At 43.8% G+C, this 26,326-nt stretch overlaps 2 protein-coding genes across 2 annotated transcripts in view; one reads left to right on the top strand and one right to left on the bottom strand.

Annotated features, from left to right (window-relative positions):
- LOC130380854 (ras-related protein Rab-9A-like) overlaps positions 1-8,371 on the top strand; it is a 32,624-nt gene extending 24,253 nt beyond the window's left edge. Inside the window, exon 2 of the mRNA XM_056588229.1 lies at positions 5,967-8,371. Within this exon, the coding sequence (XP_056444204.1) occupies positions 6,206-6,856 (651 nt within the window). The 5' untranslated portion in view covers positions 5,967-6,205 and the 3' untranslated portion in view covers positions 6,857-8,371. The remainder of the gene's footprint in view (positions 1-5,966) is intronic.
- A 2,432-nt stretch (positions 8,372-10,803) lies between these two features.
- The window catches only part of gpm6ba (glycoprotein M6Ba), a 35,540-nt gene continuing 20,017 nt past the window's right edge, over positions 10,804-26,326 (bottom strand). Inside the window, exons 3-7 of the mRNA XM_056588738.1 lie at positions 22,981-23,140; positions 22,073-22,241; positions 15,675-15,748; positions 11,630-11,695; positions 10,804-10,956 (exon numbers count right to left, since the gene is read on the bottom strand). Of these exons, the coding sequence (XP_056444713.1) occupies positions 10,804-10,956; positions 11,630-11,695; positions 15,675-15,748; positions 22,073-22,241; positions 22,981-23,140 (622 nt within the window). The remainder of the gene's footprint in view (positions 10,957-11,629; positions 11,696-15,674; positions 15,749-22,072; positions 22,242-22,980; positions 23,141-26,326) is intronic.

The following is a 26,326-nucleotide window of genomic DNA, read 5'->3' as shown; positions in this document are numbered from 1 at the left end:
ATCCTAAAACAGAAATAAAAAATGAAATCATAGTCTAACCACACACTTTGCAAGCGGTCTATACAGGTATGACCTCAACACTTCATGTACTGACCAGAGTTCCCGTTGTCCGGTAATTACCGGTCTTTGACCGGAAAAAAATGAGGAGGACCGAAAATTCTAAATGTCTCCGGTCAGAATGACCGATTGGAAATAAGGCCCCGTCCACACGGAGCCGAAACGGGCGAAAACGATCCGGATTCGTTTTATGCGGAATATTGAAGGCGCTGGTTCTCCACAGAAAAAAGTGGAGCGCATCAACCCTGCGCCGCTGCGTGCATACAGCATGCGCGCTGTATACAAACATTCAGTCACGAGGAGATTCAACCTTTTAAATTGAGCAGGAATACTTTTGAATGTGTTCATTTGAAATGTGTTTAAATATGCTACAGTAGTCATTTGTTTAGCCAATTCATGTAAAACAATGAGGGTTTTGATTGTAGCGTAGCCTGTGTGATAAAATAAATAAGTTGTTACATTTTGTGCACTCGCTCAAATTGATCGCTATAGACTACCGTAGGTTTATGAACTAAACGGCGGCAAGCTAGCGAAAGCCGGCGGCAAGCTTTGCGGAGTACCGGTATTTAACAACCATGGCGAATTAAAATATGATCACACACTTCTTCTTCTTTATATAGCCTGCCTATCAATTTTTTTAAGTGCAATAAACACAGACAATATCCGACCGATTTTTTTCCAATTTGACCGGTAAAATGAAACCTTCCCGGTCACATGACCGGCACCAATTTCTTCTAGCGGAAACACTGGTACTGACGCATAAGATAAGATTGGATTGGAGCAGCAACAGTTGAGTGGAGGGCTACCTCGAGAACAACTTATGGCATTCTGGAATTTATGTTATCACCTCCTGTTCCAGTAGTCCATCTGTTTATAAGGAGGAATGGGTGTTTTGTCAAGCAAGTAGAGAGTGGCTAAGTGATACTTGAGTTATATTACGGCAACCCGATGCCGTTGCCTCCCATAAAACGTTGCTGCTTAAAGTCCCTATTATCGAAGTTAAGAACCTGTGCAGACTTTGTAGAGCCGACCACATGCCATGCAGGCAGGGGTGTAGTCTATTTTATTGTAGTGGGTATACTGTGATGATTCCCTCCCAGCCTTGTACAAACCCGTCCCACCGGTACGTGTACGTGTGTGGCGCTTATGGGGTGTCGCACCACACTCACCAACGCAGGGGTCTACAACCCGCTAATTTAAAGGCCCACTATGCAACTTTTTTAGCCAAAATTACATTAAGTATGCAGGTTGAGAGTTATGCTGATGGTTCTGCATCCATTTCTGGGTCGATTGGTGGGTGTGTCATTTACCCATGTCGCCTCTCCAGTGAAAAAGCGCATATGCAACTTGATCTGTTCGGACCGAGCCAATCCGGATGTGACGCAGCGGTAAGTATCCTCGAAAATGTAGTCAGATTGTAGTTTCGAAAATGCTTTACGGCACAGACACGCACCCAAACATGGCACCGGCTAGATATAAACAGCCAGTTGCGAGGCAATTGTTGCATTCATCATGGATCAATCGACTGATGAGGGACTGTCGGTGGAACAAAAGAAGCATGGACCAGAAAAGAGATCAGACACGAGTGAAAGGGGAACTATGCAACTTTTTTGGCTTGATTTACCTCATCAAGCCATTGCGATGGTTCCATTAAACATTTTTGTTCGATTGTTCGTTGTTTCAACTCCCCCTTGCGCATCTTGGCGGACAAAATGTATATGTTTCTGCCGGCGACCCGCCGCCCACTCTCGCGGGAGTCTCGGGTTACGCGAAGTAACGAATTGCTTTGCAGCACAGACCCCCAAACACGGAACCGGCTCGATATAAACACAAGTAACTAAGGGATTGTTACATTCATCATAGATCAGCCGACTAAAAAGAGACAGAGAAACCCAATGTCGGAGGAACAGAAGAAGAGAAAAGGGAGACTGACCGACAGAGAGGCCAGACACGAGTAAACGTTGGGCAAGCTTTTCAGGAATAGCGTGAACTGAAAGAAAAAGAAGACTTCAAATCAGACTTCGACTTGCTTTTGAAATTGAAAGTACCCTTGGGTGAACTTTGTCCTCGTGGTATTCTTGATGTTGATAGTCTCTGTACAAATGTATTTGCTCAACAATTTTGTTGTGAGCCCTGTAAAAATTGTTTTCTCGACCGTTTTGTTGTGAGCCCTGGATGTTTCTAGCTTGCTTGGTTGCAACCATATAAACACCTTTGTTTCCATTGGTGTTTGCTGTTCGTCTGTCTCGTCCCCCAGATACAGACTGAATCCCCGAATCCAGGTTCTTGTTTATTTAGATTATTATGTTGGCCAACACTCTCACACTGATTGTTCTGTTCAACCTAAGATAAAACAATTATAATCTAGGATATAAATTCTCCCCGTCAACTATAAAAAGGATGGCTTTATGTTTATTGCAATACAAATACACCATTTTAAAAATGTATAACCTTGCCTACACTTTATGAACATTTACTTCGGACATGGCTCCACGCATTCGCCGGCTTCTTTGAAAACAAATGCACATGGCTCGCGTAGAAGTGCATGGGGAAGGGTCGTCAACGAGTTGTTACGACAGTGTTGTAAAATATCTACTACGAAGCTGTAGGGGGCGCTGTGTAGAGAAATGTGCATGCCAAAACCAAGAAAACAGCGAAGAAATTCCCGAAGTTGCATAGTGGGCCTTTAAGAGTATAACGATTATCAACAATCATGGAAAGCTGAGTAGGTTTATCAGTTTTAATAACAGTATGAACAAATAGAACACAAAAATGACAAGTTGTCCTTTGTATATCTATAGTAGCAATAGCACATGCTAAACAAGGACAAAATCTACTCAAAATAATTTAATGAACTGTTTACAACCATGGCTAACCAGTGCATGAGAAGGAGATGACAGGAGACTAATGTTTCACTCTTTCAATTGCTCTAATTTGAGCTCTTACTGTTGTTATCTAACATACCATCATTTGCATAGTGATTAACATTAAGAATTTCAATTGTGTTTACCAACTGTATGTTGGCTGACATTTACCTAACTTTTCTACCCTCCACTCTAACCAAGGATGCCTGTTTTTAAATTCCCTAGCCTGACACCCAGTCTAAAAGGCTGGCCAGGGGTTCTCATCTAAAAGTAACAAGGAGATATAAACTGGAATTAAAACATTGTCTTCTGTTGACTACTTGTTATGTGGTTTACACATTAATATGGGAGGACTGGACACACACGCACACACACGCGCACGCACAGACGCACACACACACACGCACTCACACGCGAGAAGGAGGGGCTCGGCCCGCCAACTAACGTGCAGAGATGCAGGGGCAGCTTCACGCTTCGTAACAGAGGCAGGGCAGGGGGAATTTTATGAATGGTGAATGTAGGAGATAACTTCCCCTGCTTAAAGTATTTTATTGCAGTTATACCCAACCGGTATTTGCGCAAAATAAACACAGAAGTGAAAGATCTGTCACAAGACGATTGATACGTATCCGTGCACATTTTTAAGTGGGTATACGCAAATCCTGGTGCGTTCCTAGTGGGTATACGGTGTATACCTGCGTATCACGTAGACTACACCACTGCATGCAGGTCCCAATACTGTACATGGTGTAGAACTCTGCTCTGTAGTTGGCGGATACTCTACACCATGTAGTGACGCCTGTGACAAACAAAGTGTAAGATGAAAGAGCACATTTATTTTTTATAGAGAACATGGTTTTACTAGTAACATTACTAGTAAAACCAACAAGTTTAGGGGGCAGCCCTACTTCATTTATGAATGTGTATGTACAATCTGTGGTTAGATAACATTATGACAACAGGGTTAGGGTTAACTTAGTAGCTTCAGGAATCCAGTGAAATTGCCAAGTTACAAATAAAGGTTAAATACAAGCAAATGTTTTGGGCAGTACTTGGAAGAAAAAAGCAAAGGAATAGTGCCAATACAGAATACTTCCGATAAACTGGCTCAAATGTGCCTTTGCGTTTGTTACACTGTGACTTACCTTTCAGAAGGTAGGTCTTTGAGACCCTCCTAATGTTGGCCTTCCTGCTCTCTGGGTTTGGGGCGGTTGTTGTTAGGCTGTGATATGTGTTTAGATTATGAGGTAATGCTTGACTTCCGTATAAAACCCTTCCATTTCTGTGAAAATAAATGAAATAAAGAAAGACAAAGACAGACAGACTGAAAGTTTTCAGAATTAAGGCCAGAAAACAATTAATTCAATGGTATTAGGGAAATTAGGGTAATTATCACCTACAAAAGTCTATTTAATGTCTATTTATTTTATATTGTTTTTGCTTTATTATAAGTTGGCTGTAGTTATTTTGTTTTATTTCTCAAGTATGCTGCTTAGAATAGTTTGTGGCGTGTTTAGTCACATAAAAACGCCTCTTTTATAGGCTTATTTGAAAAGGTTGAAATAATTAGCTCCGAAATGCCATCAATCTGATTATTATTCATAGATTAGAAAAGAAAAGGAGATCGTTAATACTTACCTAAAGAGCGGAAAAATACGTGAGCGTTAGCGTTAGTATGCGCATGCGCATTTAATGACATCGTTTACAGGAAGTGCGTCAGCGTTTTAGTATGCGCATACGCATTTAATGACATCGTTTACAGGAAGTGCGTCATTATTGCGCATCTAGGACCCCCGAACCGATCTGGCAGCCGAACACATATGGTACCCACACCTGTGAACAAACCCCGCCGAATAGTCGAATCTCTGGACTGAAAAGGCAGATCTGATTCGACTCAGAAAATTCAGAGTCGGGGACCCTGAATGAATCTGTGTAAACTGGCAGTTTACACAGATTAAGATGTTCAAATGTATTTAAAAAAGGTTAAGCTAAAACATGCTTAGATAAAGTTGTTAAATTGTGTTAAGAAATGTGTTTAAAAACGCACAAAGATGTTAATGTTTCAGAAATAATGTTTAAAAAATATGTTTCAAATGTTTTAAAATTATGATCAGAGATGTTTAAAATGTGTAAAATAATTAAGATAGCTTTCAAAACACAGGTATTTAGAAAAAAAAACTGGGGGGGGGGGGGGGCTCAGCTGAATTTTTTTCTCTGAGGGGGGGCTCACTCTCTCACACTTTGAAAACCCCTGGTCTAGCATATAACCGTGTTTTCTGATTACAGTTTAATTAATTTTTCACAATTTACCAGCTCTCGTTTTGAAGAATAATCACCGCGCCATTCATTTCAATGGGAATCGCGACGGTCTATGCTTTCAACATAAGGTGTAAATATTTATAATTTGGAATTTGTCCCAGCCTACCACAGATACTGTACGGTCTATAGCATATAACCGTGTTTTCTGATTACAGTCTAATGTAACAGTAAGCTGACAACACCACAACTGCAAATTAACCAAACAGAGTTAACCATGGCAACCGGTCAAACAAATTTTCTTTTTGCGAATATTCTGCGCGTGCATCCGCCGTGTTGATAAACAAATAATCCCCCTATTAAACAAAGTTTAACTGAGTGAGCGTGCCGTTTACAGACACCAGAATGAACGAGTTCACAGTAACGTTCATCAGGCAGTAATACAGTACGTTCAGTTCACGTTTGCCCAAAATATGAATGAGGTCATGAACTATCGTTCAATGAACGCGTTCAGGCACAACACTGTCAATATGTCTCTGTCTGTCTGTGTATCCACACCCAAGTTAATTGTAGTCGGAAAGGCAGACAGTATTCCCAGTGCTGTGAATTCTGCATATAACTTTTTTCCGGGGTCTATTCTCACTTTTCATATGCTTGTTTTACACCAGCAGCAAGGTAATTCCTTCAGTAGAGGGATGAATCACTTAAGCTTGTACAGTTTTTAGCTTTTTTTTTATTTTTTATTACTAATTCATTTCTAAAGGCTTACATTTCTGTTTTCTTTCTAAGGTGGAAGCATTGTCCCTCAGGCGTGATTTGGGACAACCCAAATCACACCCGAATCCAGTTCCAGCCAGCCCAAACCGGTTCCCCTCCAGCCCAATCCGGTTCCGCTCCAGCCCAATCCGGTTCCATCCAGTCTTATCCGTTTACACCCAGCCCTATTTGGTTCCGGCCAGCCTCCGCCTCGGTTCCTTCAGCTCCGGTTGGTGGGGCGGGGTGTGGGGTCTTAACAGCGTGCCTTTGCCATGGCCGAGGCAACCAAGTCGTCCCTGCTGAAGGTGATCCTGCTGGGCGACGGCGGCGTGGGCAAGTCGTCGCTGATGAACCGCTACGTGTCCAACAAGTTCGACACGCACCTCTTCCACACCATCGGCGTGGAGTTCCTAAACAAGGAACTGGTGGTGGACGGCCGCGCCGTCACGCTGCAGATTTGGGACACGGCAGGCCAGGAGCGCTTCCGCAGCCTGCGGACGCCCTTCTACCGCGGCTCGGACTGCTGCCTGCTGACCTTCAGCCTGGACGACGGCCAGAGCTTCGTCAACCTGGCCAACTGGAAGAAGGAGTTTGCTTACTACGCCGATGTGCGCGACCCCGACCGCTTCCCCTTCGTGGTGCTCGGCAACAAGGTGGACGCACCCGAGCGGCAGGTGGCCGGCGAGGACGTGCAGCACTGGTGCCGTGACAACGGCGGCCACGCCTACTTTGAGACCAGCGCAAAGGACGCCACCAACGTGACGTCGGCGTTCGAGGAGGCGGTGCGCTGCATGCTGGCCACTAGTGACGAGCCTGCCCACCACCTTTTGCCGAGCGACGCAGTGGACCTGCGGCGAAAGGAACCACGTGGTGGCGGCGGCGGCGGCAGCAGAATTGCCGATAGCGGTGAGGCGTGCTGCTGAACTGACAACCCCCCGTCCACCTCCTCGGTTGCTCACGGGATGGGGAGCAGACCAAGGTGAATGCGGAGGCGTCCGGTCCTGCTTGAGGTTAGCAGCGTGTGTCGCCCGTCTAAGCGGAGGTTTACATCCACTGATCGCTGATTGGTCGAGCAGGGGCCACATTGATCACAGCGAGCCAAGGCGTACGGGATGAGAGGCAGCCGATCATGAGACTCGATGATAGGCCTTCCCTGCTTTTGTGTGCGTGGTAAACCTCCACTAGGTAGGATACTGACTCGTATGTTAAACCCCAACTGAACTTAACTGCCGCACTGAATCCAATATGTAGGAAACAATGTTGATAAAAATCTAAACAAAATGGCATCTCATCAGAGACTACTAAAAAACACTATCAAATTGCAGGTGCTTATAGTATAAGTTTCCTGTTTTAATTCATGACCATATCACTGACCTTGTTCACTAAGCCTTAAACAGACTTACGTTATTTTAAGAGGTTTCTCTTTTGTTTTTAATCTAAATTCCATAATGATGATGATAATAATCTAGATTATAGTGCAAAGGTTTTATAATGAATACATCTGCCAACAGATGAGATTGAACTGAAAATAGAACATGATTTGTAATGCAAAAACACTGTGAAATGATGTCATAAATATATATTGTAAAAAATGTTATTGAAATAAATGGTCACAAAAACCGATTCATATTAAGGAGTATGATGATTATGCATTATGGTTCAGAATTAATCAAGTTTGGACCTGAAAGATGGTTAATCGTGTTTATGAACTGATAAACACGATTAACCATTGATTTTTACAAGCATATCCCTGAACAAGCATGACTCAAGACGTTTTGATGTTAATTTGTATTTTAATTTGCTCGCATAATAACGATATGTCGATAAAGAAGTGTCATAACTTTAGCCACCAGAGGGCAGCATTGTGCGGAAGGCCTGCCTGACCAACGCCCAGCCGACATTACGACATCATATTACCGTAATGCCTGCTGTCACGTTGCACGCCAGCCATAATGTTTTAACAATTAACTGTGTTTAGCGTTTTATTTTACACACTGTATGGACACAATCATGCTGGAGTGTATGACTTGTTTCGCAGAAGATTTACGACATAACGCACACTTGACATATAGTTAGAATCAACCTTGCATGGATGACATCTGTCCATTTTATGGGGAACTGGCGTTTTTTAAGAATAACGAAATTATTTAGACTGATTCTTGATGATATTCAGGCCTGACACTGATCCACATTGAGGAAAGCGGTGGATAACCGATCTTCGTGTTAACTGTGTGTCTAAAAGGTAAAAGAAGTAGTGAAACAGGCCAGGCTCATGGTGAGTAAACCATCAGGCCCAGTTTCCAAACGTTCAGAAAAGCCAGACTCAAGAATGACGCACAGACAACGACGTCACGATAATAAAAATATCGTTTTTTACTAGAGAAGGTTACAAAAATCATCACTATATATGAGTCATTGAACTATTTCCCAACTTAAAAAATGAACAAATAATCATGTAACAACTACTGGGGAGTGAGGGGGGGGGGGGGAGGGGGTCTAACAATGCCATCAAGTACAATGGAGATCCTTTAGAAAAGAGTGGGGGGCTCGGGGGTCAAAACACTGCCTATCATACTGGTCAGTACACTTGATTACACATCACCTGTACAAGACTGCAAAGACACAGTTTGAGTCTCCTTCATGCAAGTAACAAGGAGACGACGGCCACCCTCGTCAACGCGGCGCCTCGCGCGGGGCCGAGCGTCCCTCGTGCCGACTCTGCGCCTCGCGCGGGGCCGCGCATCAAAGTGCGAGGCGCGCGCTCGTCCAACCCCGCCGGCCGAAGCACGGATACCAAACAAAACACACATGGCAATATAGTCCTTTTTAATAACGGAACAGACAGCTGCACACGTGGACGATACTAACATGCTTTGTATTATTTTTTTTTTATCTTGAATCTTTTTTTGTTGTTGTAATTATCATATCCTCCTGAACCCCCCCCCCACACACACACACACAAAGAGTAGCTCCCAGGTTAACCTGTGAGGATTTTTCTGGAATACGGTTCATGGATATTAAACAATGTCCGATTATAAAATGAATAGTTATGAAAATTCCTGACTTGTATTTATACAACAGTGTAAACATCCAAAACAGTCACTGTGGCTCGTGAGAGCCGTGAGGGAGTGGCTTCCGTCTGGTCCTCATTGGGCTGGCAATTGTAAAATAAGCACAAACATGTTCCGTCACAGGTAGTACTGAATCACACCAAGAAGAACCCAGCTGCCTTTTAAAAAACGAAGAAAACATAGAGAAATCAATTCGATTGTAGGTAATTTTTTTGTCGTATGTATTTTTAAATCTGTATGGTCGGCGCCCGAAGCCGTCATCAAGTCATCGAAGATGCACCCTACCCCTTTCAAGAAATGTTAAAGTCGTTACGTTACAATTATATCAAATGCAGAACTACTTTTTCAATGCTAAATACGTAGGTCAAAAAATGTAATGAAATATTATGTTTAAGTTATTTGTGGGAGTGTGTGGGGGGGCATGGTGATCTGGGAGAGTTCCCCACTCAAATCCAGTTAAATCTATGAACAGATAAGAACCTTTTTTTTTTTTTTTACTATGGACCTCGCCCACCTGGGGTCGTCATGGCTCTGACAGTGAGCTGAGAGGTTTAGTTACAACCGCCCAGTTCGCCCTGATAACCAAGATGGCCACTAGGCTTACTAAGGTTGGTTAGCAATTCAAAGTTAAATTTGTCCTTATCTTTTGGGACCTTATCTTAACAACACCGTAACATTGGAGATTTGGTTTTGGTTTGAGTGTGTGTCATTAACTAAGCACACCCTTTTCTTTTCTCGGTAATGAAGCAAACTTGCAGTTAAGAGACAAAAGTCTAGAAAGGCGAAATGATGCGCTTACACCTCAGTTCTCAACAAGTCATTCAATAACGGCTAACCGTGCTAATTTTTCTAAAAAAATTTCCTTCACAGGTTTTTATCTTTAAGTGTTTCTTGTTTTATGTGGGCTTTTTTTTACATTTCTCCTTCATATTAATACTTCTAAAATAGTGCAACAACGTATCAAGCATCACCAATGAAAAAACTCCATGAGAGAAAAGAGTGAAATACGATATAAAAGGAAAATAATAAGAAGTTAAAATAATATCAAATCCATTGCAGTACCTCGCATACTCCAGTGTTTAAAAGAGAAAAGCAACCAAACCTGACAACATTCATACACATTCTCACAATATATTTATATTCATATATATTTATATATGCATATAAAACACCAAAAAGAAAGCAGGAGGGGGGAGAGGGGGAGGAGGGGATAGGGTAACGGTTGTGTGGGTTGCATCTGCGGCCCCCAACACTAGACAGTGAACCAGTGGGTCTTCAGGGTGTCGGGAGGAGGATCAGAGAGAAACCGGCTGCTGCTGCTGCTCACTCAGGGCCCAGCGCCATGGTTACCGCATTTACCAGGGCGACCAAGCCGCCAACACCGCCACTCACTCATTGCACCTGAGTTCGACCTCAGAAAGGGGGCTTAGTGTAGAGAGTGTGTTTGTTTTTGTGTGTGTGTGACGGGGGGGGGGGCTACAGCCTCCATAAGGAGGAGGAGGGGGTAGGGCGATGTCAAATTAGGGTCGGGGGTCACATCAGCAAACACTGATGTGTGTATGTGTATGTGTGTTTGTGTGTGTGTGTGTGTGTGTGTGTGTGTGTGTGTGTGTGTGTGTGTGTGTGTGTGTGTGTGTGTGTGTGTGTGTGTGTGTGCGGAGAGGTGGGGCATCACTTCCTTTGCGTTACACTTTCTTTACAGCGGGGTTGGGGTCGGGGAGGGGGATAAGGAAGTGTGTTTGTGGAGGGAGAGGAGGAGGGGGGGTCGGGGCTGTGTAGGGGGTGGGCGGGTGAGCCTCTTATGAGTAGGAGGAGGAGTTTTGGCCGTCCTTCGCACGGGCCTCCGCCTCCACGTCTTGGTCGTCCTTGGTCTTGATGTCCTGGTAGTCGTGCGTGGTGACGGCCGACTTCAGGTAGGCCCAGTTGGCCCCCAGGATCATAAGGTAGTGGATCTGCACACACCGCAAACAGCAGCATGAGGACCTGCCTGGTCATAAAGGAGCCTTTGGGCTGCTTTGATTCAATGAGGGTTTATTTTGAGTTCTTAATTTTTGTTACTAAATGACAACAATTATCTGAAAGGGTGTGTAGAATTTGAACACTGAGATATAAATACTTTTTGTTAGTAAAAGTGCTATGACAAGATGTTATCTTCAACAAGATCGTGTACGACATCACGTTTAAAATCCAAAATATAAATTTGATTAATATAATAACATTGTGTGTGTGTGCGTGTGTGTGTGTGAGAGAGTTGGATTCAGAAAGAGAGAGAGAGAGAAAGAAAGAGAGAGAGAGAGAGAGAGAGAGAGAGAGAGAGAGAGAGAGAGAGAGAGAGAGAGAGAGAGAACCTGTGTCGAGTCTCAGAGAGAGAAAGGGATGCAGCCAGGGATCATATGTGTATGCGGGTGAGAGTAGGTCTGTGCTAGGTTGTCGTGCTGGGTGTGTCAATACGACGTGTGTGTTGAGTTTCTGCGTGTGTGTGCGTGTGTCTGGGGCAGCGTTTCAACCCTCCGGAGAACATAGTCACATGGAGGGAGTTGGTGTTGCTATGGACACTATAAGCGTACTGTGGCAATTATTTTATTTTTTTAACGTGTTCTTATCTGATGCATCAAAAATTCTCACCAAGGCGATGAGCGTAGCTCCGGCACCAGCGAACGCCACGATGTAGAGATGGTAAGACAGGTAGAACTGTGAAACACCAAGTACAAGAGTAAGAGTCGGGATTTGCATTGGTAGAGAGAGACGAGATGAGAGGAAATGAGTGGAGAAAGAGAAGAGATGAGAGGAAACGAGTGGAGAGGAGAAGAGATGAGAGGAAAGAAGTTGAATGGAGAGGAGAAGAGATGAGTGGAAAGGATTGAAGAAGTGCAACATTTGGGAGGCTGCCCCAGAGTTGTCAGGGGAGATGTTGGCACTGAAAATTGTCAAATACAAGATTTTCAGCTATTTGGAATGTTCCAGCACTGCCATTCAGCAAATTTTATTTTTGTGGTGTTTCTTGCTAAAGGAATGCAAGGCAGTTTTCTGATCTCAAAGACAATGGTTTCTTTGGACAAAAGCCGACTACAGTTCTGCTTTATGGGATTAATCCAAGTGAGTTGATTTGATATAGTGTTTTTCACTCAAGATATTTTTTTTCAGCCAATTATTTTATATTAGTGCTGTCAAACGATTACAATATTTAATCACGATTTATCGCATTAATGCCATAGTTAACTCGCGATTAATCACTTTTTTTTTAATATTCTAATAATAATAATAATAATTCATTCATTTTCTATAGCGCTTTTCAATGACCCAAAGACGCTTACAAAATAAAACACGAAGAGGAAGATGACAATCAGGGGGGACAAGCAGAAAAGTGTGATAATAGATAGGGATAGGGATAAGGGTGGTTATGGGTAGGGGAGGTCATAGGCTTGGGAATAGAGGTATGTTTTTAAACGGGATTTGAATATGGGAAGGGAGGGAGAGTCGCGGAAAGGTTGGGGAGAGAGTTCCAGAGTCGGGGTGCTGTTCGTGAGAAGGCTCTGTCACCAAAGGTTTTGAGTTTGGATCGTCGGACAGTCAGAGTGAGAGAGGAGGATCTGAGGGTTCGGGACAGTGTTGTTTTTGGCAGGCATTTTAGATTTAGTTTTAGTCTTAGTCTTTTTGACGAAATGCTTCTTAGTTTTAGTCCCATTTTAGTCATTTCTATCTTTGAAAGTTTTAGTCTAGTTTTAGTCTGACGAAAACTCAAAAGGTTTTAGTCTAGTTTTAGTCCGACGAAAACTCGTCCACCAGCCTCTCTCTGTAGTGTATGAGTGTGTGTGTGCCGTGTGCGTGCAGGCGCAGCTGCGCGCGAGCACACAAGCCAGTGTTGCGGGGGGGGGGGGGTGGAAGGGTCTCACGTGACGCGTTTTATATCAGGTTGCTTGGATGCTGCCATTGAAACCCATTCCATTCTACGTGAACCACCTACATGTAAGCCGCAAGAAGCAGTTAAAATCGGAGCGGACTAGAGCGGACTGGAGCGGAGTGAAATCCCCGCTCCGGCCTTTGAATTTAAAACCGCTCTGCGCTCCAACCCGCTCCAACGTATTTCTTCCGCTCCGCTCCACCACCCGCTCCACGCTCCGCTCCGCTCACATGCTCTCACTAACAATTTAGTCTCGTCTAGTTCTCGTCTGATGAAAATGTCTACATTTTTCGTCCCATTTTAGTCTTTATATGGCTTTTGTGACGTTCGTCTTAGTCTCATTTTCGTCATGGAAAAAAGGGGTCTGACGACGTCATTTTCGTTTTCGTCTTGCCTGACGAAAACAACACTGGTTCGGGAGGGGCAATGGGGGATGAGGAGGTCAGAGAGGTAGGGCGGGGCAAGGTGGTGGAGAGCTTTGAAGGTCAGGAGGAGGTTTTTGAAGTTGATGCGTTGTTTGATGGGGAGCCAGTGGAGAGTGAAGAGAACAGGAGTGATGTGTTCACGAGACCGGGTGTGTGTGAGAAGGCGCGCAGCAGAGTTTTGGACTCTATTGAGGGAATGAGGGGTGATGCCATTGAGGAGGGAGTTGCAGTAATCAAGATGGGACAAGATGAAGGCGTGGATAAGGGATTCAGCAGCAGGGAGGGACAGGCAGTGTCTGATTTTGGCGATGCGGCGGAGGTGGAAGTAGGAGGTCTTAACTATGGAACTGACATGGGGAACAAAGGAGAGGGTGGGGTCCATGATAACACCAAGATTGCGGGCCAGGGGGGAGGGAGTGACGGTCGAGGTGTCGATGGTGAGTAAGATGGGTCCAGTTTCATTGAGAGTGGATTTGGTGCCTATGAGGAGGAGCTCTGTTTTGTCGCTGTTGAGTTTGAGGGAATTGAGGGTTAGCCATGCTTTTATTGTAGAGATGCAGGTTTCTAGTTGGGTGAGGGGAGGATTTTGGGTGGGTTTGGTGGTGATGTAGATCTGGGTGTCGTCAGCGTAACAATGGAAGTCCAGGTTGAGTTTGCGGATGATGTGACCGAGGGGGAAGAGGTAGCAGATGAAAAGAAGGGGGCCGAGGATTGAGCCCTGAGGGACCCCCTGCTTGACAGGAGAGAGAGTGGATGTGTGGCCAGAGAGTGAGACGAACTGTTGCCTATCGGTGAGGTAGGAGGGGAGCCAGTCGAGTGCAGTGCCCTCAACACCCTTTTGGCGCAGCCTTTTAAGGAGGATGGTATCAAAGGCTGCGTTGAGGTCAAGTAATAGCAGGATGTTGAGGGCACCGGAGTCTGCAGAGGTGAGGAGATCATTGGTGACTTTGAACAGGGCGGTTTCGATACTGTGAAGTGGGCGGAAGCCAGACTGGAGGGGTTCATAGAGAGCAGGTTGGAGATGGGGCGGTAGTTGGAGAGGTCGGCAGGATCAAGGGTGGGCTTTTTGAGAATGGGGTTGATGGAGGCAAGTTTGTAGACAGAGGGAACATGACCAAGGGATAGAGACTGATTGAAGAGGGTGGTGAGGTGGGGGATGAGGACAGGGAGGCAATCCTTTAGTAGAGTCGTTGGGAGGGGGTCTAGACAGCAAGTGGTTGTCTTGGACGCAGTGATGATGTCTAAGATATTCTAAATATCCCTTTATGTCTTGCTGCTAGCCTTTGAGTGAGATCAGAGAGTGTTGAGAAGGACAGCAAGAAGAGAGACCCGCAGTGAATTCAACCTGGTTCACTTGACATTGGGTAGGTGCATTACAGTGGTAGGCCTACCGTAAAACTTCAATAGCCCAGGCTTTTATTTGTTTCAATCACTGAAAACTCTTGCTCAGCAAAGATGGGAAATACTATAACATTTATTATTTAAACCAGTATGAATATTCCTACCGTACCTAGGCCTATATACACATTACCAGGCTATCGAATAACGCCTACACCCACACACAAACACACACAGGGTGGCGGAGTGGTAATCGGGAGAGTCGGGAGAATTCCCAGTGGGCCGTTAATGTTTCGGGGCTGTCGGGCTGGTTACTGCAGGATAACAATATTGTGTTTATAAAAGTTCCTTGCAGCTCCGTCCGGCAGCCTGAGCTGTGCGCCCGCAACCTCTCACTCACTCGACAGAAGCAACACTCACAAACTGTCAACATCGCAACCAAGTCGATTTTGTCTAGAGGGGAGTAACTGAGCGGCCCCTCCCGAAGTGGTACAACCCAGGTGGGCCTTGAACTGCGATTGGTCAGAACGACGTAACAGCTTATGACAACATTGAACTCTTGTGCAGGCTCGAACAGAGTGACACACAAACACACACACACTTTTAAGGAGTTTTTCACCTGCTCCGTATCCTTGCTTGCCCCAACAAGTTTGTGTGGCGTGCTTGTTGTTTTGTTTCCGGTGTAGATCTGGTATGGTGTTGTAGTTTTTCTAACGTGACTAGTTGTTGCTAGACAGCAGGTGATAAAACTACAACGTTTACTAAGCCAAAAGAGCGTTAATTGCGCGTTTATTTTTTCCGTCTACCCAGGTCCCTTAGGTTTTCCCTAAGTTTGCATGTAGGCTGCTGCCTGCATGTACGTCATGAAATGGCATAGCCTATTAGTGGAGTGGAGAAGTGATGAGAGGAAAGGACTGGAGAGGAGTGGAGAGGAGAAGAGAGGAGTGGAGCGGAGAAGAGATGGGAGTAAAAGAGAGATTCTAGGAGGCGAGCGGTGTTCCGTTACTTCGCTGGTGTCACAGATCTCTCCCAGAGCCGCTCCGCAGGCTTTTCCCGGTGTGGCGTTCCAAGGAATGATACCTTGAGGACAAGGAAAACATGAAATGTCAGACAGGGACTTCTCTTGGCACGGACCTAGCCTAGCTTAACACAGACCTAGGCTAACATTGCAAAGCACAGACCTAGCCTCGCCCATCCCAAGCAGCCAAACCTAGATGTAGAGCTTAGATCGGGCCCAGAATATCAAGCCCGACCCTGCCCGAGCCTGTGCACGTTCTGTCCGAGCCCGGCCCGGCCCGACACATTAACTGTAATTATGAGCCCGAGCCCGATTTCAACCCGACATTTTTTTTTAATACATGTGTAACTGTAGGTAGAATGTTGTATCTGCATTGCATTGATGAGCTTTGATTGGCCCAATGAGCGTAGTCACGTGAGCATGAGACACCGGTTGATGGCTAGCGATGTTGGAACTGATAACATGTACTAGCTGGAAAATGTTAAATAAAACTCAATAAGAAAGCCTCCGTCTGAGCTATTCTACATGGTGTCAGAAGTATAACGTCTACGTCGTACTACACGTGGTTAGTGGAATGTTTTCTGGAATTAGACCATAAATATTTGATGGTAAATCAGACTTTTCGGTGAGCGCGATGAAGAAGACATGGCTGATGGATTTCGGCGTCCAGATCCGCTGGTGTTCGATGACAAAATCGCAGATAACTGGCGAGTATTCGAACAGGAATATGACATCTTCATAGTTAGAGCTCATGGTGATAAGCCAGATCGGACGAAAGCCTACATACTCCTCAATCTAGCGAGAAGCAAGGCTATCGAGAGAGAACGCACTTTTACCTATGCTGTTGCTCAGCTGGGCGATGATGGTGACGTGGTCCGCCCAGATGTATCGCGGGAGAATCCAGAGTGTTTGACACAAAAGTTCAGGGACATTTGCAATCCACAAACGAACATCACGATGGAGAGACATTACTTCAACACAAGGAACCAAAAACCTGGTGAGACCGTAGAGTTATATCTTAGTGCACTTAGAAATAAAGCCAAAACGTGTGATTTTGGAGCACTGCAGGATGAACTAATTAGAGACAGGCTAGTATGCGGCATCAACTCTGATAGCGTGAGGAAGATACTGCTACAAGAGTGTGACCTAACGTTGGCAAAAGCTATCAAAATATGCCTGATTAACGAGCTAACTGAACAGCATACCAGAACACTATCAGCTACTCCGCGCACCTCAACAATAAGTGTGGATGCGGTGCACCGAGGCAAGAGAGGATACAGGCCTGGCCATAAGCAACAGAAAGATCAAGGTGCATCAGAAAACATCATAAGCTGCAGGAACTGTGGCCATTTACACCCAGGGAAAAAAGGACTTTGCCTCGCATATGGTAAGCAATGCCATCACTGCAACAAATTGAACCATTTCCGAAGCCACTGCAGAGCTGCATTTAAAAGCAAACAACACAAGTCTGTGCACCAGGTTGCTCAAACCAATTCAGGTAGCTGCAGTGAGGACTTCGAGTCATTTGACATTGATGGACTGTCCCTTGTAGATAGCAGTGAAATAAATGCTTTAAATGAAAATAACAGGAATATCAAAGAAGAATTGAACTGCTGTGCAACCGTCAATGGGAAAAAACTCAAACTGAAAGTCTACACTGGCGCAAAGTGCAACGTCATCTCATTGGATACACTCAAGCAGGTTAGAAATGGAGAAAAAGTTGACAATAATAGGAGGGTGAAGCTGGTGGCATATGGAGGTACAGTGATAAAAACTGAAGGGACTGTGCTGCTAAAATGTCGGATGAGCAACCATAGATTCTACAGCCCAAAATTCCATGTGGTAAACAGAAATGTCCAGACACTACTAGGGCTGCCGGCTTGTCTAGAAATTAAGTTTTTCATGTAGACCTGAAAGAAAGACAAAATTCACCGCACAATTGGTTTCATGACTAAGCCAACCGGTTCAGTGACGAAGTGGGCTCCCTTCCAGTCACATACCACATGAAGTTGGATCCAAATGTCCCTTCTGTCGTCCGCCCACCTCATCGCGTTCCAGTAGCAATGATTGATAAGGTGAAGACAGAATTGCAGAACATTGGGAAATCGGGAGTCATCACACCCATCTCCGAGCCCACAGAATGGGTATCCTCAATGGTAGCCACACACAAAAAAGACACTGACAAGATACGGTTGTGCCTGACCCAAGGGACTTAAATGAAGCAATATTGCGCCCACATCATCCAATGTGCACGGTCGAGGAAGTGGCTGCCCAAATGTCGGGTACAACAGTGTTTTCAGTGCTCGATGCCAAGAGTTCATTCTGGCAAATCAAACTAGATAGAAATTCCTAGTTTCTCACCACTTTTGCCACTGTATTTGGGCGCTTTCGCTTTCTACGAATGCCATATGGCATCAGTGCCGCCTCAGAGGTTTTTCAGAGATCTATGGAGCAGATATACTCCTGTGTGCCATAATTGTCGATGACATCATCGTTGGCGGAAGAGACCTCAAAGAGCACGACGAGAATGTGCGGAAAGTGCTAGACAGGGCACATAAGGTCCGGCTGAGGCTGAATTCAGAAAAATGCAAATTTCTACTGAAGGAGGTCAGCTACGTTGGACACGTCTTCACCGAACAGGGGCTCAAGCCTGACCCACCAAAGGTTCAGGCGATTGCTGACATCCCGCCACCTGAGGATAAAGCTGCACTACAACGTTTCCTTGGAATGATGAACTATCTTGGAAGGTTTATTCCTAACCACAGCAACATTACAGCACCCGTACATCAGCTCCTGCACATGGACATAGCATGGTGTTGGTCAGAGCAACATCAAAAGGCATTTGACACACTGAAGCAGTGTGTGATATCCACCTGTGCTGTCATACTACGATGTGCACAAACCGGTCACTCTCACATGTGACGCTTCTCAATACGGCCTTGGCAGTGCGCGCCTCCAGGATGGCAGTCCTGTGGCCTATGCCTCTCGTACCCTCATAGAAACGGAGCAAAGATATACACAAATAGAAAAAATATATATCTTGTTTGTCGTTGAGCCACGTAGTCATGTGAGCATGAGACCCCGGTTGATTGGTTGGCTAGCGATGTTGGAACTGATAACGTTGTGTACTAGCTGGAAAATGTTAAATAAAACTCCATAAGAAAGCCTCCGTCTGTGCTATTCTACAGTAACTTTGTATACATTTGTTACTTAGGCCTACTCTGCTAAATATGTGAGGGATAATGTATAGAACGCCGGTCATTATCGGGAAAATAAGCCCCGACAGGGCGAACAGGACACTAACGTGCAGCGGAGGTGTCTTGCTTCGCCCTGAAGGGGCTTAGTTTCGATAATGACCGGCGACGTTCTAGGCATTATCCCGCTTATTACACGGCTTCTTGCCACAGCGAAAAAATAACTTCACATGGTGTGTCTTTTTACAATTTATTCGTTACCAGCATTCGCAGTGCTGGTAACCGCCAAAGACGTTGACGTCGCTTAGCAACCGAAGACGCTTGGGTTGACAAGTTACCGGACTACTACCCATGCTAGTGAACGGAGCGTTCCACGGCATTGAGAAGACCCGTGTGATAAAGGCCTATAATATTTCTGTTTATGGCATAGATTTCTCCTCAGATTAGGCCAATAAAGCAATGATTAAAAATAAATAAATAAAACACAAACGCTCGATCAAAGGCCCGGCCCGCCCCAGCCCGAGGCCAGTGGTGGGAAATAGTGGCGGGTCGGGTCGGGCTAGGGCAGAGAATCTAAACTCTAAAATGTACCAAGAACCACAGACCAAGCATACCATCACCTTACCTATCATAACACAGACCTAGGGCATCATGACCTAGCATTACACTGACCTAGCAAATCATAACCTAGCATAACACAGACCTAACCTTAGCTAGTTATTCAAGATACAAATAAAGAATCTTGAATCTTGAATAACACAGACCAGGCGAAGCTTGAAACAATCTAAGTGTTACAAATTATTTTTTACCAAAAATGGCAACACCTAATGGACACCTTCACATTTTTCATTAATGAGAATCACCCTTCAAACAGGGAGCAAACAATCAGACAATCAAACAGAACATGTTGGCAATATACATCCAATGCATGTTGGAATTCCTGGCATGGATACTTGTAATTGGGAAACTAGTCACAACACCCAGTGGTGTGTAAAATTGGCTAACACAGACTTATCTTAGTCTTGCGATACCAGAAGGGACCTCGACGTCCCTCAAACGGCTGGGCTTTGTAAGTTCAAGTTTGTCTTTGAGCTGCCACGGCAACGGACGCTTTTACTGGAAATTGTGCCATACTGGATCTTAGCTCTCCAACCATTCTCCTCCGTATTGCAACAAACTGGAGCTCTAGTGAATCGCTTTGCTACACATAGAGAGTGTTTCAAAACATTGAGAGTGGATGTAGTCTAGCAACGTTACATTATTTGATTATTTATTTGAACATGCTCCTAATTATCAAATGTGTTTTCACTGATGAAATACCAAAACAGCAAGAAAAGTTTTGTTATAATGGGCGTGTTTCTGGTACCGCAGTGTTTATCGGTTTTTCTGCCCATCACAGCAACAATATGAAGGGCCAACCAGTTTTAGCAATGAAACCTGGTCGGTTAACCTCAGTCTCTAGTTGAGCGAAGCGTTTACAGACTGACTGGTGAGTCTACGTTTGCCTAGCCTAACACAAATTTAGTATAGCTTAATCTAAGGAAACATAACGATAGTATAGCCTTACTCTCCTTAACACAGAACTAGCATAGACCCACACAGACCTAGCATATCCAAACCTAGCCTAACACAAAGGATCCACTTGCACGTGATTGGTTTGTCTGAAAAGGGCCTCTGATGACCACTTGCTTGCATATAACATACGCTTGTTTGTGGTGCCATTGTCTGGTTGTATACATACAAGAAGACATCTTAGCGACCGTGTTGTTCAAATGTTTGGGCTCTGTAAATGTTCTGTCAGCTGGCTATAGTTTGTTTGTTCTTTGCCTTACCTGTGGTGTTGCTAGTCGATAACAATCCTTTTCAAACCATTGATTGTTTGTCGTTAAGATCACGGTGGCTTGTGTACCCACAATCCCCTTATCTTTGTGCAGCTACACGAACAACGTTGATAAGTGCCTTGACACAAGCGTTGTTTCACAGTCCAGCCCAGAAATCAGGTCCACATTTCTACGGATGATTGAGTTTCACCGTTTTACTTGAACTACTCGTACTATTCATGGCCAATTTTTATGGGCATTACCCTATACCGAGACAATGCCATGAATTTAGTGTTTTTTATATGATAAAAATATATAATATAGTATAATATACACATTTTATGGGAAAACGACAAAGTGAGGGATAATTTTATTGAGTTGTGGTGGGATATCGAGGTCAATGATGGCTAACAGACGGCATCAGGGTGAAATGTATGTGATAATCACTGAAATATCGCCAGCTGGTTACTAATGTGGGTCACATACATGTTCATCAGACCGATATTGACGTATATAATCCAACCCGAGTGTGAAACTAAACAAAACCTAATTCTTACCGTACACAGCCAAAGGATTCTACTCCATGATGTGCAACCAGGAAATACATAATCTGTTCCACTCTAATCCATTGGAGAATTCAAACGCCTAATCTATGTGAGATTTGACGCCCAGGCTATTTGAAACCCAGGCTATATGAATGAAATACAATCAGATGGTCGAAAGCAACAGGAATTTTATAATTGTCTTGCATTTTAGAGCTCATGATTGGCCTAAGGTGAAAGGTTAAACTACAGGCTGGTATGTAATAAACAAGGAGGAGGTTAATTTAAATTAGCACACGAAACAATGACTGTACACTAACTACATTGAAATGAAAGATACCTGTTCATTTTGTAAGCCCATTCTATTTATTTACTAAGGTTATAACATTGTAAGTAAAGGTTATTAGCATGATGCATTAGCAAAGGGCAAAAGAGAAGAACAAAGGTAAATATTGTTAAGAATAGCATATTTTCTTAGGGCGTAAGCATGTTGTTTGTCCAGGGTGTTAGAAAAGGTAACTTTAATGGTGCGTTAGCATAGAGCATTAGCATAATTTACTAGCATAGCTGAACCGGTTGGAAAATGCGCTATCATAGGTCATCAGAATTTGTGTGTTAGCATATTGTGTTAGCATCATGTACTAGCATAGAAGCTTACAAATGGGGGTAAAAGCATTGGGACATTAGGATGATGTGCTATCGTAAGCCATGAGAAAGGGGGTGTTTGCGTCGGGCATTAGAGTGGGGGTGTTTGGGTATTGCAGACATAAAGCTAAACATTAGCTAGCATAAAACAGACCTAAATTCATGTGAGTTGGCCGTCTACTGACCATACTGCCGGACATCCATGCAGATGGAGTCGGGGGCGGTGATGTTGGCCAGGGGGGACTTCATGGCGGAGCAGGTGGTCCACATGTTGAAAAAGAGGAAGACGGGGATCGCCGTGAAGCCGAAGATGGCGAGGAAGATCAGCGCCAGGATATAGGTCAGGAACATGAACTGGGGGAGGGGAGGAATCATTATGTCAACATTATTTGATAGATAGGCAACAACTTTATTAATCCCCGGAGGGGAAATCCCTTTGTTAGAACAGCCCAGCAGCAGTGGAAAACACAGGATACAATAAAAAACCAAAATAAATGCTAAGGTAAAGACATACCGAATAACAGAACTTGTTAAAAAGTTCACAAAAAGCGGTTACACTTTATAATACCTGTTCCAGTGTGATAAAGCAATTAGTACTGTGTGATAAGCAATGTAACAACGTTTTACAGCATGTTCTTGATTTGTAATAACATTATCAACGTATGGCTCATTCCTCTCATTTATATTTCAATGAAAGGCTTGTTTGAAACAAGTTTAGGAGGATTTGTTTGGTTCACATTGGTGCTCGCCATTGACAGGCACACAGTTTGTGTGTTAACCCTTTCCTCATAATGATTGCACATACAGTAAGTTAATGAATGAAGACAAACTGAATTTTTGAGACGCATGTTTGCGAGTGTTTGCATTGCATTTGTGGGTGTTTGCGAGTGTCTGCAAGTGTTTTTGAGTTTGTATTTGTGTGAGTGTTTGAGTGTTTGTGTTAGTAAATGTTTCTGTGTTTGTGTTTGTGAGTATTTGTGAGTTTGTGTTTGTGTTTGCAAGTGTTTGTGAGTGCTTCGTGAGTGTTTGTGAGTTTCTGTTTCTGAGTGTTTGTGAGTATGTGTTTGTATGTGTGTTTGCGGTATGTTCTTACAAAGGCGGTGATGCAGCGTCCGCAGGCAGTGGTCTTGAAGTCGCTCTGCAGCTCCTTCTTGATGGCGCTGGTGGTGTAGAAGCCCTCAGCCAGCAGCACGATGGCGTACACAAAGAAGAATGAGGCGATCCCATAGATGATATACTGAAAGATCTGGATCCTGGGAAACATGGCAACACGTACAAAAACATGAAGATGCTTCGTTTAATCACAAGTGAAGTCATTTTGGCGTACAAGCTGTTGTGTAAACCTGAAGCAAATTTCTATTGGCTAAGGTTTTGTCAGATTTTCCGCCCATATCTGTTGAATTAACTGATTTGCGTCAGGCAAAATAAATCATTTACACACCCTAAAAGGTAAGATTTGGAATCTAAATAATTAAATAAACACTCGTCAGTTTGTCACACATCCCTTTCTCTACTCCCTCCAAAACGGCTTTCTTAAAGGTTGGGTATGGGATTTGCGAAACGCCAACAGATTTTGAAAATACACAACTCGAATGGTCCTACCCAGAGTGGTAGATATAACAGAGTGGCGAAACTTCCATTGGACTCCGTTGTAGCGCCTACTTCCGGGGTATGGAGCCTCGAATAGTTCCAAACAACCATTTTACGGCGTAGGAGATCATTCATTTCCATTGCTGGCCGTCGAGTAACTTCTGAGGTAAATTGATTTAATAGCTACCTCTTTCAAATTGTCAACTGTCTATATTGTATCAGAGGCCCTTTATGATGCATATACTGATATTTATTTGTAAATGCACAGCGTAATTATATATATATTTATCTTGGTAGACGGCCGTTTGCCTGCTAGTTTGTTAGCTCAACTTCGCCATCTGTGAAGGTATCTCCAGGGGTAAATTCATTAAATAGCTACCTCTTTTGAATTGTCAACTGTCTATTGTATTAGAGGTATTTTTATGATGCATATACTGATATTTATTTGAACATGCACGGCGTAATTATGTGAAGGTATCTACACCAACAATTACGAAGTTCAGTAGTGAATCTAACTTTTATTTAGTTAGTTATTTATGTTGGATTACTATGATAATTTAGGTTGATTTAAGGACGGGTTTTATGATGCGATAGCTAGTAGAAATAACAGTGTTTGTTTAATTATATCCTGGAAAGGGTGATGTTCAGCACATTAAGCCCTACAGATGCCGCCGCTTCAACAATGCTGATTATGATGGGCGGTGAATTTAACCTGTATGGCTTTTTCGTTTTAACTTCTTGTTGACTGAATTGTTTCTCTTTCTTGGTGCCAAATTTATTCTTTTTTGTTTTACAAGAGCCCTCTCTGCTCTCCTCATAAATTTTTCCTTTTCTAGTTGCCTTATTAGGTCCTCCATAGTCGCCCCATCAGTCCCTGGCAGTCTGGTCCCTGGAGCAGCTGCCCCTGGATCACCTGCCCCTGGATCACCTGCCCCTGAATCACCTGCCCCTGGCAAAGTGGCCCACTTGATTGCTCTCGCTGTCTCCTGTCATGTCCTTTTCATCGCTCTTGAAATCCACCTAAATTTCTCCCTCAATCTCTGTAATAATTACAAGGTATTGTTGCTGTTATATGTATTTTGCCTTTGCATTCGCAACTACTGTCATCTCCAATGTAAGAAAATTAATTAAAGCGAAACATTTCTGTAATGTGAATTAAATCATCTGCCACAATCAGAAACCAATAAAATGTATAAATGGCAATTGTTAATTGGGTAGAAATGTGTCGATTATCCACATTGTGTGCAAATCCTCAGAGAATTCCTGACCTCTGGTTGTTTCTTAAACTGAATGTACAAATATGAATTATGCAATCTCATTAGGATTGTAGTCTATCCTTGCATTACATGAAATGGGGAATATTGTTAGCTGCATGGATCATACCGAAGTTTAATTTGGTGAAATATGTGTGGTCCGTTGCACTTGGTTCTGGAGGCACCCTCACAGAAGGGGGTTTCCTCCTCTTCGGCTTAGGGCGATGAATGAAAACTGTTGGTACTGCATCGGGCCTCGGCTTCAACATCCCTTCTCTTTTTGTGGCAGTGAATTAGTTCAAAGTGTACCTGTAGGTAGGCTTGTAAGATCAGTTTCCATTGCACTTCAAATATCATTGAAAAGTCATAATTCTCTACACTAAGAATTATTATGCCCTTTGAAATGCTATCAAGTGTTGTGAACATTTCTTACATGACATAGTTTTTGACTGTTGCTGACCCCTGTCACTTGTAAGTTTTGACGGCTGACCATTGCCATCCATTTCTTCCTGCGCTCTTGGTCCTTGGGGAAGCCATACATGTGGTAACCCTTCTCGGACAGATTGGAGCATCCAAACGCTGCACAGCCAACCATGGTATGACCATTGATCTAAACCAATTTTGAATTTGCTCAGGGCTATTATAAGTATTGTATTGGCATAAAGTATAGTATATTTGCAACGTTATACGTTGATGGTTTGCCCTAAGTATATAGTGTTCCCTGCTGTGTCCATTGTTGACAATGACACAATCGCACTCAATTGTTCGTGTCACACTAATTGTTTAATAAAAAAAATACTATTTCATTCATCCAAGCGTAATGAGTTGTCATTCTTCAATATATTTGATACTTTGTGTGGCTCATATCTTAAAATGATCATGGTAAAACTTCTTGAATACTTTGATTTCAATACAGATGTAGGGTAAAAGTTAAGGTTAAGCCAGTATGCTAACACGAACGTGAAGCTTTCCCTCAAACTTAAAAACGTATCTAAGTAATACTTATAGATAGCTTTCAGTTGTCCCCCTACCACTCTAAATGTAAAACTGACATTAACAAATATGCAATAATGCCATAACAGTCAGACAAATACTTGTATGTGTTTTTTTCATTCATATTTACCATTCAATATTGAAATCTCTGCTGTCGTCCCATAGAATAACATTGACTGCGCGGCGTGTTTGGAACTATTGAGGCTTACATGAACCACGTGACAACCACGTGACCACCCTGTCGGCGAGATCATAGCGTGTCGCAACTCTCTCTCTCTATAGCTCTGGTCCTACCCCCTCTCCTTCAACGCTGACTCTGACTCCACCCATTCCAAGTACAGGGACGAGCAATCATGCACAAGCTCGAACACAGATGTGCGAGAGCGAGCCAGGCCTAGCTAGGTTGGAGTTTAGGGTTGTCTTCTAGTGCTAGGTCCAAAGGTGGATTAGCTAGTTAGCTAGCTCCAGTAGCTACCGCAGGATAACAACAGACAGAAGCTTGCTCTTGGTCACGAGCTTTGAGTACGTGCACGAAGGGGTCACGCACGGGGGGAGGGGGAGTGCAGTACGACTGTTTGATTGACGTACTTACTGTCCAATGCC

The sequence above is a fragment of the Gadus chalcogrammus genome, chromosome 4, assembly GCF_026213295.1.
Source record: "Gadus chalcogrammus isolate NIFS_2021 chromosome 4, NIFS_Gcha_1.0, whole genome shotgun sequence".
In the NCBI taxonomy this organism is placed as follows: domain Eukaryota; kingdom Metazoa; phylum Chordata; class Actinopteri; order Gadiformes; family Gadidae; genus Gadus; species Gadus chalcogrammus.
This window is presented reverse-complemented; position numbering and strand designations above follow the sequence as displayed.